This window comes from Xiphias gladius, chromosome 20, assembly GCF_016859285.1.
Source record: "Xiphias gladius isolate SHS-SW01 ecotype Sanya breed wild chromosome 20, ASM1685928v1, whole genome shotgun sequence".
Taxonomy (NCBI): Eukaryota; Metazoa; Chordata; class Actinopteri; order Istiophoriformes; family Xiphiidae; genus Xiphias; species Xiphias gladius.
The window spans coordinates 23,930,267-23,942,723 of NC_053419.1; the positions used below are offsets into that span (position 1 = coordinate 23,930,267).

Consider the following 12,457-nt stretch of genomic DNA (forward strand, 5'->3'; position numbering starts at 1 on the left):
GGTTTTACGACCGTGAAACTTCTTGGTAACATTTCGAACTGTTGAGACGGGGGTTTCTAGATCTTTGGTTATCGCCTTGCGGCCTTTGGGATTGTTCTGTTCTGTGATAATAACATTTCTGATGCTCTCAGACGGCTCTCTGGTCTTCACCACAACAATCTGCCAACAATCTTTTTTTATGCATCATTCACTGGTTAATTAAGGTCTTGTGAAAAAATGGAAAATGAAAATGAAGCACAGGTGAGTCTCATTTGTTTTGTTTTGTTTTTTATTTTGTTTGAGGAACACATTCAAATTCATCGGAAGGTGCCAATAACTGCGTCCAGGGCAGATTTCAGGTTTGTATGAAGGGACGTTTTGCTGTTGCGCGGTAACTTTGGCCATTTTCATTAAACATTCTGATCGGTTCGTTTGCTTTTACTTCCGGAGAGATTCTAAATTCTGTAGTTAAGATCCAGGGTTTCCAACCATTTCACCCAGGACTGAAGGTACGACCCCGAAAAAAAACCCAAAACAAAAACAAAAACAATAACAAGCAGCTCTCAGTACAACGCGGTCAAGCACGACACCATCACCGAGCATGACATCATGGCTGCGACGTAATTACAGCCGACTAAACACAAGGAGGTCGTATGGCGGAACCGTGGTAGACTGTGCAGGAGCAGCTGGTAAAGGGTGTTTTTATCTGATGTCTATTCGGCTGCCCGGAGAGGCCGGACGGGGCCAAGTGTCCGAAGTGTTTCTGACACTGGAGACCGGTCGTTTTCGGTCGAGTTTTTCGAAAAGTCTTCGGCGCATTCACCGCGATCTCTCGCCCTCCACGAGGGATCTGACTGCGAGGACAAGTGGAGACACGTCCCTCTCTCCCCGTCTCTCTCTGTCTCTGCGTGTTTCGTCGGAGTCCTCTCAGAGCTATAGGCTGCGGCTCGGCTCGTTTCTGAGCGAAGCAGGCTGGTCGGTCTGTGCGCACATGCTCAGTGGCGTTATTTTGGCGCACGGAGGCTATAAGAGCGCAGCGGCTGGAGGCAGACGGCAGCAGAGAGACCGGAAAGACGAGCAGGCACAGCGGGAGGAGACCCCGAGCGCAGACCCGAGAGCTGCAGACGGACCGTCGCGACCAGATGAGCCGTCGCCGACTCAGCCGCAGACCCGGCTCCGTGCTGGGCAGCCTGAGCTAGGCGCATGACTTCGTGCCACACGGCTCCGCTCGCAACTTCGCCTCCGTAGACTCGAGCCTTCGATCGTGTTTTCTCGTTATTTCGTTGCCACCATGGTACTGGGCAAAGTCAGGGCCTTGGCGGTCTACTTTGACAGTTTGAATGAGAACAACCTGCCGGTTTTCTCCGGCGGGGAACTGGTGTCGGGGAGGGTGGTCGTGGAGGTCACCGGGGATGTGCGGGTGAAGCGCCTGGCCATAACGGCGAGAGGAGTCGCCAAGGTCCGGTGGACGGAGTCGAGGAACGCCGGAGCCAACACGGCGTACACTCAGAACTACACGGAGGAGGTGGAATACCTGCACCACTACGACACCTTGATAGGAGAGGAGCGAGGTAAGGAGCCGGTCGCATCTCACCGTCGCGTAACCGCCGTTGTTTTCGCCGCGTGCGGAGTGATGCGGGTCAGCTGATCGGGGCAAACTTTTCGCAGAGGCTGGCGCGCGTGCCAGAAAAAGTTTGCGAACGCAGGGGGTGCAGTCGCGTGTCAAAACAAACCGCGGAGCCCCCGAGACCCCCCAGTCCACCGGCCGCCGTGGTGCTGATGCGACGGCCGGCGCGGAAAGGTTCAGCCGAAGCGTTTCATGGGCTCCGAGCAGGCTTCACACACACTCTGCATCCTGACATCTGACAGTTTGTTTTGGGGGGGGGGGGGTGCAATCAATGTGCGAAACGCTTCGCCTAAAAAGAAGAAATCGGCCCCGAAATCGAAAGCGGCCGAAGGCTTTTGACGTTTGGCGCAACATGAACGCGAACTGATGGGGAATGGACATTTTCACTGATGACATCCTGGAGCAGGCGAGCTCAGGCAACTCCCTTTGTTAGAAGCGGTTCAAACCTGTTCAGAAACTGCCAGAGAGGGAGGGAGGGAGGGGAGGGGAGGGGAGGGGAGGGAGGACCAGACCTACTCTCTCTGTGTGTGTGTGTGTGTGTGTGTGTGAGAGATATTTCTGTGTGTGGAATAATATCTCAGCTGCTGGTTAAGCCTCCCCACACTTCCTGTGTCTGTGTTGTGCTGTTGCTCTCGTAAAACTTGACGCAGAGGACTGGGAAGGGACAGCTTGGTGGAATCGCTGTGTAGGTAAAAAAGCCTCGCCCGGGGCTCTGTCACACCTGTGGCCTGACAGCTTGCTCGCCGTTGGCTGGCGCGTGAGTCGGGCCGGGAAGCGGCTCCGAGCTGCCAAGAAAGGGCAGGAGGCGGTGTGGACGGTCGGGGACGGAGATGCGTCTGGACTGGGCGGGATGAATTACTCCAAAACATCGCCGTCGTCGTGGAGGATTCGTCGCCATCAGCAGCTCCTTGTGTCTGAGAGGGACTCCACACATCCTGTTTGTTTATTCAGGGACAGATTTGGGGTCAAAGGTCAGGGTGAAATGATAGGATGCGGGTGTTCAAATACCGGGGATGTCCAAAGGACATCAGTTTGTCGCCACAAGGCCGTGTCCATTTCGGGGCTGTTTCTGGAGCTTTCGAGCGAACCACGCGATCTTCCTCAGCAGATGGCGTTTGCCCGGTCCTCGTGAAATTGTGGACGATCCGTAAGCGTACATCTGCCGAGGAGGATCGTGGGAGCCGGTCGAAAGCTCGGGCTCCTAAATGGACCCCGTGCTGAGATTCTTTTTGTGTCGGCCAGCTGCTGTTTCCGAGCCCGAGAGTGAACTTTTAACAGTGACCCCGCTGTTTTGGCACGGAAGGGGACGGGGGGATGAAACTGTGATGCTGATGGGGAGTTGTGACTGTGACTGGTTTCCTTGTACGATGCCGACGACGGCGGACGAATAAAACCACCCGAATCCCTTTTTTCTGTCTTCATTTATTTCACTCGAGTCCTTGCGTGAGAGCCGTACCTGGAGTTCACCGATAGTGTGCAACACCCTTCCTCTCTCTGCCTCCCCCCTCTCCCCCCTCCCATGCCACACACCACATGGCTGTACTAATGTGGGCAGGGGCTTGTCAGCCCTGCGCCAATCAGAGCCGGGCCTGTAATTCATGTCACGGTCTCCTCCAATGGGAGGCCGAGTTGTAATGCATGCGTTGGAGTTTCCAGCTGAAGGAAGCTGCTCAGTCTGGTTCATACCGGTCTACTCCTGCTTGCTCTGTGTTGCCGGTGACTTGATGGGACACACGCTCACACACGCACAAACACACACACACACACACACACACACACACACGCGCGCGCACGCAAGATGTTTATGACAGTTCTCACGATGAACACATAGGAACACACACACACACACACACAGAGTCGGACAGACGCAAACAGCGGAGATGCAGGGGGTGAAACAGAGCAGTGCTGAGGTGGCAGGAAGCTGAAGTTCAGCAGGGTTGAGTGGAGACATTTACCAAGAATTTAAAACACAAACAATAACAGAAGAAAGGAGGAAGTGAACAGGGGTCGTGTTCTCTCTCGTGTTGCTCTAGCGGCTCTTTACTACGCCTATTCATACCCCCCATATTCCGTGTTTTCCTCTGAAATGCGGCAGAGAAATGAGACGAGAGTCGGTTGTTCAAATGGACTTCACCTCTCCCGCCGCGGTCATTGTCGCGCACCGAGGGTGGAGCCTGTACCCGGCCGGGCAGCGACGACCGTAAGGAGCGCCGGACCGTGGCTACCCGGCTACATGTCTGCTGGGTCAAACCCCGGAGTCACATTTTCAAGCCGCGCAACCGGAAAGGACAATGTCTCCGACTGCTCCTATCACCTCAGACCGCTCTCAGATTTTATTTGAAGGTCATCAGCATCTGGAGTCCCACAGGCGAGACTTGGACACCTTAAAGAACCCTTTCCATTCCTCATTCGGTCGAGCTGTTAACATCAGTCTTTTGTAACGTCCTGATGAATTTGTTCGTCACCGTTTTGAGTCTCGTATAAAGTTATTTTTTCCCGCTTTTCTTCCAGCTTCCGGCAACTCGTAGCCTCAAAATTCATGTCATTTCTTCAACAAGGGTGGCTCGACCTTCCCCCAACCTCTAGAGCCTAGGCACCAAACGACTCACAGGGACCTTGTGTCCTGGTCTTTGTTGTAGCACACAAACCCATTTTTGGACATTTCCAAAAAAAACGTGGGAGCGACCAGCGTGAAACGATCCACATGTCCGTGTCGGAGCTAATAAAGAAATGAGTCAGGTTTTTCCAGGACACATCTGTGAATTGGTGGATGTTTGGTGTATTTTCCACGTTTTAGCAATTATCGTCTCAAATTCAATTTCAAGCTCTTACTTCCGTTTAGCTGAGTGTTTATCAGCAGTGTTCAGATCTTGATATAAATGACTTTCCTTCCATGCTTTGGTTATGATTTGGATCATACCATTCGTTTCCCTGGAGCTGTGTTTAAACAGACTTTTATTATGCTTACGTTTGTTTTTGCTTTTTTTTTTTTTTTTATGTGTGCTGGGACTGTGTGTAGTTTGGAAATTTTCAGCACTAGTTCTGGTACAAAGCCTAATTTCTGAACACGTCGACTTCTCCTGTTAGTTTGTTTTAGATCTCTTAATCTGAGAAGTACAACCCCGTTTTCCTATGAGACCTTTTCCTTAATGACATACGGTCTGGAAATGAAAAATTCCTGATTTTAACAGCAAGAAATGTCTGATCACGCAAGAAGTAAACAAGCCCATGAGTCTGAGCAAGCTCTCAGTGTCAGCTTTCCATAGTAATTATTTTAAAAGGTCAGAGCTACAGAAACTTTTCAGCAGGCACCAGAAGGAGCGTAAGACTTCAGTACCCAGCCTCCAGCCTTCGCGTGTCTGGCTCTGCGCGACCAACAGCCCAAAACCCACAGAGATTTAGTTCACCGTGACATAAGAAAAGCATCAAATCCTCATGTTGGGTTTGGTATTTTTGCATGAAAGATGGCTGAAAAAGATTCAGCTCTACGTCACGTAGTTCTTGACCCTTTGACCCTTTTAACAACACAGAGGAAATTTTAACAGTTGTAATTCCGTGACACTTTACTCAAGACCGACTAATTATTGCAGCTCTGGCTTTGCGATTTCTCTTCCACCACAACTTACAACATTTTTCATTGTCCTCTAATAATGAAAGTTAATGCTTCTGGGCCCACGATAGCTTTTATTCTCCTGCTACGTGCCTCTCACCGTCGGAAATAAATCCTCTGAGGTGAAGCGATAAGTAGGGTCCATTGTGTAATGAGGCCGTGGTAATGTTATAACTATGTGGGCACAGAGCAGCAGAGCAGGGGCAGTGTGCAGAGTGCATAGTGCAGTATTTGTTCTGTTCTTTCTTTGTTGTCCTGGAGTCCAGAGGACTGTTCTTCTGACTCTGGTCTGACTGAGTTGTTTTCAGCTTCAACCTGTTGCTTTCATGTCAAGCGTGTAAAGCATTTTACTTCAGCACTGTGCTGCAGGTGCAGCAGTTGCAGTTTGAGTTTAAAATTATCCCGGCGTTTGAAAAAAGAGAAAACAGAAAAAAAAAAACAAAAAAAAAAACAAAAACTGCAACTGGTATCATTTTTTTTTTTTTTTTTTTTCTTCTCCCATCATCATCAATCATCTCATGATTTATATCTGGATCTCTTCTCCTCCCCCCCGGCCCCGAGGGAGGGGAGCCGGACTAAACTCTCTCCTGTATATGACGTGGCTTAAGCAAGCTCCACCTGAGCTCAGACAGACAGTAGCGCTGCTGAAGCCTCCGTGACTCAGGATAACAGAGCAGGGGCAGGCGTTTGTGTTAGTGCAGGTGTGCGTGGTGGTGTATTTGGAAACATGTTCTCCAGATGGTCTGACAGGGGAGGACTGTTGATTGTTCTGTTCTGCACTTTTACCAGTTTGCTTCTAGCTTCTTCATCCCTCCTCAGTCAGTGAAAGCAAGCTTACATTTTACTCAAGCACTGTGCAGTGTGTGAGTTTTGAAGGCTTTAGCTTAAAATTTTCCAAAAGCAGAAAAAAAAAACAGAAAAAACAGAACTAAAAACAGGTTCAAAAAAAAAAAAACTGGCTCAGAACTTTTTTTTTTTTTTTTTTTTTTTCAATCATCATCAATCCCCTCAGATTTATCCATTGACCCCTCTCCAAGGGGCCTCCCCCCCCCGCCCCCGGGTTGGGAGCCACTAACTCTCTCTCTCCTATATTAGTAAGCTTAAAAGCAGCTCCACCTGGAGCAGCTCCGACAGTAAAACGCTGCTGAAGCCTCCGTGACTCAGGATGCTGATACTTTAACTACGTTTTGTTGATAAAACTTCTGTACTTTCAGTACAAATTTAAATATAGCCGTTATACCTGGAAGGGAGCATTTTTACAGCGTGGTACTGCTACGTTTACTTAAATAAATGATCTCAATACTTTTTCCACCTCAACCACAAACAAGTGCTTTTACTTGCTGATACTTTAACTCCATGAATCAAAAATGCCTCAGTACTTTTACTTAAGTAGGAGTTTGAATACAGGACTTTCACTTGAGGTTGGTGTTTTTCCTTAGGTAAAGGATATGAGCACTTCCTCCACCGCTGCACCCGTGCTGCATGTACCCACAGTACATAACCAAAAACCAACCACACTTCCTAACTCTCTTTTTTATTCCCTCCACCCTTCCTCCCGTCTATCAGGGCCCTGGCCACATCCTTTGAAGGGAAGCACGGCAGTGTGAGGTACTGGGTAAAAGCCGAGCTGCACCGTCCATGGCTGCTCCCCGTCAAAGTGAAGAAAGAGTTCATTGTGTTCGAGCACATCGACATCAACACGCCACTGCTGCTGGTAGGCACACGGCACGCGCCGCTTTTACTTTAAAGGACTAGCTTGACATTTTGGGAAGTATTCGCTTTATGGCGATGAGCTACAGCCGGCAGCCGGTTAGCTTAGCTTAGCATGAAGCCTGGAAACGGGGGCGAACAGCTAGCCTGTCTCTGTCCAAAGGTAACAAAGTCCGCCCGTAGTACAAGGAGTAGCCGCGCACTGGATTTACAGCTCCCTTTAATTTTATCAGTGGTCTTCCTCAGGCCAAGACCCCCGGGAAGTAAACGGGCGGCGTGCAGCACACAGCCGTGTGACATCGTGACCGGCGACATCGTGATCATTAGATTCATATGTCAGCAAGGGTGTAGCTCATGTTTCTGTACACAACAAAAAAATATTTAATTCAATCAAGCAAATAACAAGTTTAGCAGGACAAAGAAATGGGAAATGTCACGTAAAGCTCTGTAGAGTCAACATTTTATCAACCCGGATCTTCACCCACGTGGGTTGTGGTGGCTGAACAGTCAGAGGACAGTGATCAGCAAGACTTTAGTGGAAAAAAAAAAAGAGAGTCTTGCACTTTACAATAAAAATAAATTGACTGCCACCGGTTAACAAAACACTAGAGGCTATTACTAAAGGGGGCTATTGTGCCAGACCACGTAAGAGGAAAACGCCCAAATTCTCAGGTTCCAGGTTCCCAGGTTTCTGGGGTGGGATCGTTTACTTGTCTCCTTTAGTCTTCAACTGAGTAATTTCGGGTGTTGGACTGTTGTTTGGACAAAACGACACCCGAAGACATCACCTCGGGCTCCGGGAAACCGTTATGAACATTTTTCACAGTTCCCCGACATCTTATGGACAAAAAAGATTAATCAAGAAAACAATCGACAGATGAATCAATAATGAAAATAATTGTTGGTTGCAGCCTAAACGTGAAGTCTGTAGTCCAACCGATACTGGATTCATGAGGCCAGTGTTTTAAGCTGATAAGAGTTATTTTAACAGAAAAAACAGTCTTGATACGGATCCCTTAGATGTGTTTGTTTGGATCGTGACCAAGACCCTGGTCCAGTGAGATCTTTTACCGTTGAGAAATCAAGATGATCAGATTTAGTCAATAATGAAATAATTGTCAGTTGCAGCCCTAGTTGATACCCCCCACTTGTCCCTTTTCCTTTCTGTTTGTGAATGGATTTATGGATTAGGTAAACAATGTGTTAACTGGTGAAATGTAGAGGTGTTGATAGCTGTCTTTGTTCCCTTTGGACAGAAACAGGCTAGCTGTTTCCCCCAGTTTCCGGTCGTCACGCTACGCTACGCTAAGTGGCTGTCGACTCCCTTTACCGGCGACATATTTACTGCACAGACACGGGACTGGTATCAGTCTTCTCGTGTGACGCTGGGAAAAGAAAAGCAGACATTTTTTCTCGAAATGTCAAACTCTTCCATTACAAAGCAAAGGAAGGATATGATGTTTTTATGGTTTTACCGGCAGTTAAAAGAGATGATTGTATCTGAACAGGCCCCTCAGGCTGGTACAAAGGAGAAGACCCTGTGCTGCTGGTTCTGTGCTTCAGGCCCGATCTCCCTCAGTGCCAAGATTGAGCGCAAGGGCTACACACCAGGTGAATAAAACCCTCCCGATTCCTCCAACTCTCCCTCTTCGTTGCCTTTGAGATTTCACTTATGTCACTTCTCTCTCAGTCTGACGGACTGATCTCTTTTCTTCTCCCCAAGGCGAGTCTATTCAAATCTTCGCCGAGGTGGAGAACTGTTCGTCCCGGGTCGTGGTGCCCAAGGCTGCGCTGTACCAGACCCAGACCTTCTTCGCCAAGGGCAAGGGCAAGCAGATCCAGCAGCTGGTGTCCAATCTGCGAGGAGACCATCTGCCACAGGGGAAGAGCCAGAGCTGGGAGGGAAAACTGCTCAAAATACCTCCGGTGTCCCCCTCCATCCTGGACTGTCCCATCATCAGGGTGGAGTACGCCCTCGTGGTGAGCCAGCGATCTTTCTTCTCTCTATGTGTAGAATTAGAAAATGATTGAATTTGATTCCAACGGAAGTGAAGGTGACGACGATGGGAGGTGTACAGCTAAAGATACTAATATTTCATACTTAAAATCCATTAGTCTACAGTGTAAACTATTTTTTTATATTACTAATAATAAAGCTCAAAACGAATAAGCTGTTGATAACATACTAACAACCTACTAGTAATATACAAATAAACTATGAACAATTTACTAATAATTTGCTAATAAGACATTATAAACTACCAATGACCTGCACTAATAGCCTGCTAATAACACACCAATAGCTTACTGACAACCTGCTAGTAACACAGTATAAACTACTAATAACCTGCTAATAACACCCCAATAACCTCTAGTAACTGCTAATGACGTACTAGTGATCTGTTAATAAAGAGTGTGACGGGATGCATAATGCTGCGTAGGCCATGACTACACAAACATCACCTGAGTGACAAATGTCATGGATGTGAACGGGTAGAACTGGCCCCCGCTGATACGGAAATATGTTCTTCCCCTGTTTGTGTTGTTTACACGCACACTCCCTCTCCGCCCGGCAGGTGTACGTGGACGTCCCTGGTGGGTTGAACTTGTCGCTCTCGTTGCCGTTGGTGATCGGGACCATACCTCTCCATGCCAGCGCCACGCGCACCTCCAGCATCAGCAGCAACTGCAGCACTTTGAGCTGGCTGGGGCTGTCGGAGAGACCCGAGGGTAAAACGCAGCCACGTGCACGCGTGTCCTCTTTTTTTTTCCGCGTGCGTACAGTTCGAAGAGATCTCTTACGCTTGTTTTTTTTTTTGCAGCGCCACCGAGCTACAGCGATCTGGCAATATCGGAGTCCCACAGGCGGGACTATCTGCAGGGCTGTGATAGGTCTGATGGGGAGGGAGAGGACCAGGGATCTCTGCTAACATATATCACAGAGTTCAGATATCTCCCCCCGCCACTCTACTCTGAGGTACGGTTTATACTCGCACACACACACATGAGCAAGAACACAATCTCACAGCAAAGCCACCAATTTCATTTTTTATTTTCCATTATTCTTTGTTTTACCAGTTAAAAGTCCAGTTGAGGTTAAAGACAGACAGGAGGTCAAGAGAGATTTGGCCAAGAGGGCAAAATAGAAACAGGCCGCAACACTAAATCCAAACATAATGAGACAACTAAAGCCTCATACGGTGGCGGGGAGGTGAAGGGGAGACAGAGATACTGTAAGAAGTGGATCTGACGTCAATAACCGTCTTCCTTCTCAGAGGAAAGAGGAACTGCTGACTCTCAAGTTGCCCAATGAGTTTCCAGCTTGCCAAAATGTAAACACATATAAGCTATAAATCGGACTATAACTAGAAACTGAATGTGATGGATTAAGAGTTAAATAGGGAACTGGAAGTAATGGCTGTGTGGTCGAAGTAGACTGTAAAATAAGGGTTAAACAGTGAAACGCTCGGCCACGGAGAAACTGAGAAATGGTTTAAGTTAAGGTGGGTGTCAGTGAAGGGTCACTTGAGTTAATCTGACAGGCTTCTCTTCAAACTGCCGCAGCTGTTTATCTCCATGATACTGAGTTCATAGTAATATCACTCATGCTTCATGTTGAAATAGTGTATGGGCATAAGAATGTTAGCCAAAGAAAAAGGAACTTGAGTGTTTGGAGCAAGCTGCTTGTGAAGGCTACAGATACGTTTCACACACACTTCATATATCGTGCTGCTCGGCTTATTCTCATGTTGTAGCTACAGGTTGTAAACATTAATCAGGCTGCCAAAAAAAGCCGAAGTGTTTGTATAGGAATTAAACATCTTTGAGTCGTAGTAATTTCAGCTTTTAGCTCGTTACAGATATTTAATTAAAACCTAATAAGACCCGATGAGGAATCCAGCAACAGATTTCATACTTACTGTTCCTCAGCAGCCTGTGAACACGCAGCTCTATCTCTTTGCCCCCCCCCCCATCCAGGTTGACCCTTTCCCCGACCCGGTGGAGGTGCGTGCGGCCACAGATGTCAGGAGACCCGACACGTGTCCGTCCCGCTGAGGGGAGCTCGGGCGGCTCAGACGGCTTCTGCACAAACAAGACACCATCACCCTCAGCTACCAGGTCCACGCAGCCAGCTTTTTCACCAGATTATATATCACGATAAATGAGGCTAGACCCTCCCTGACCCGGGAATGTCAGCTGAGAGAGTATTAGGTGACCATTGACATATGGACCAGGGATTCTGAGACGTGCCGGATCCTCCATATCCTGTGCTCAAGACGAGGCGCAAAAAAAAGAAAAAGAAAAAAGAAAAAAACCAGTTCTGTCTGACACCACTGTATGACTCTGTCAGAAGAAGCCTCCTCCTGCCTCACAGTGAATTTTGCACATACCGTACTTACTGTTTTTCTATCTGTGGTTTTACCCACTGCAGATTCCCGCAGGCCTATATGCTACAGTAGAGTCTGTCCACAGATCTAAACAATATTGTACTCTTTAATCTAAATGGCACATGTAATACAGGACAAAAGCTATCTTCACTAAAATGATAGCTCGAGCTTGTGACTGTGGCCTGGAGGTGTCACCGTCACCAACCACACTTCAGGTGGAAAATGTCTCTTTTTGTGAACAAAGCTGAAACTCAGAGATTTAAAAAAACAAAAACAGATGGTGTTTCTGATGATTAGTTGTAGAAATGTGTCACAAAAACGACCACCTCGAGCACTTAACATAGAGCTCAGATTGTGTGTGAGTGTGTGTGAACGAGAGAGACAGTGTGTGTGTGTGTGTGTGTGTGTGTGTGTGTGTGTGTGTGTGCTGGTTTAAATGGCCAGGTAAAAACCCAGACAGGCTCTAGAAAAAAGCACAACTCCGACCAACCAAGATAAAGTACCACAAGTCGCCTGTTGGTTTCTGCTCTGAACTGAAGCTTCTCTTGCTGTAGATTTTTCCAAACATGGATGTTAAGAAGCTTTGTGCTCGCAAAAAGAACGGCAGAGTAAAAGATAAATGTTTACAGATGAATATATCAAACTGAGAATGTTGTTCAAACATGACTTCTTCCACCTAAAACTTCAAAGTACCAAGTGCAATATATTTTTGTATTTGTGATTTTTTTGCACTAGTTTTTCATATACTCTGTTGCTGTTTATTCCATTTCTGTGCATTATATATTATTGTTATGATCTTATTGCTGTCATGATCAACTTTTGATAAAATAAAAGGTTTATTTTATAAAATAAAGAGACGATCGCAGCGTTTCCGTTCTTTGCGTTTCTCTCGTTTCTCTCATATTTGTTGCTGTGAAACTCCTGCCTCACGCTGATGGCTCGGTAATGACAAACTCCTGTTGTCAAGACAACCAAAGAACTCTACTTCACCCCTTGCCTCCGAAAAGCAGAGTTTGCGTCCAAGGTCGCGCTCTTCTTCTTCTTCTCCTTCTTCTTCTTCTTGGAGTCATAACCCAGTCAAATCCGAACGCGCGGAAACGAAACATGTATTTTCAGATTCAGTGTGAGTTCCCAGCTGTCTCT

The 12,457-nt window shown here is 47.4% G+C and overlaps 2 protein-coding genes across 3 annotated transcripts; both read left to right on the forward strand.

Annotated features, from left to right (window-relative positions):
• Positions 1–574: 574 nt before the first annotated feature.
• On the forward strand, positions 575–2,064 carry LOC120806206 (arrestin domain-containing protein 3-like). The gene has a single exon (XM_040157096.1). It carries the CDS (start codon positions 1,271–1,273, stop codon positions 1,625–1,627), a length of 357 nt encoding a protein of 118 aa, XP_040013030.1. The 5' UTR covers positions 575–1,270; the 3' UTR covers positions 1,628–2,064.
• Positions 2,065–5,516: 3,452 nt separating this feature from the next.
• On the forward strand, positions 5,517–12,144 carry LOC120806205 (arrestin domain-containing protein 3-like). Of its 2 annotated transcripts, XM_040157095.1 has the most exons (8): positions 5,517–5,534; positions 6,223–6,230; positions 6,783–6,930; positions 8,435–8,537; positions 8,650–8,906; positions 9,503–9,656; positions 9,749–9,903; positions 10,905–12,144. In XM_040157095.1, coding segments are annotated over exons 2-8 (897 nt in total). In that variant the 5' UTR covers positions 5,517–5,534; positions 6,223–6,228; the 3' UTR covers positions 10,983–12,144. The 2 variants fall into 2 exon arrangements, with proteins under 2 accessions (XP_040013029.1, XP_040013027.1); XM_040157093.1 differs by lacking the exon at positions 10,905–12,144 and having other exon boundaries at positions 9,749–10,891.
• Positions 12,145–12,457: the final 313 nt, after the last annotated feature.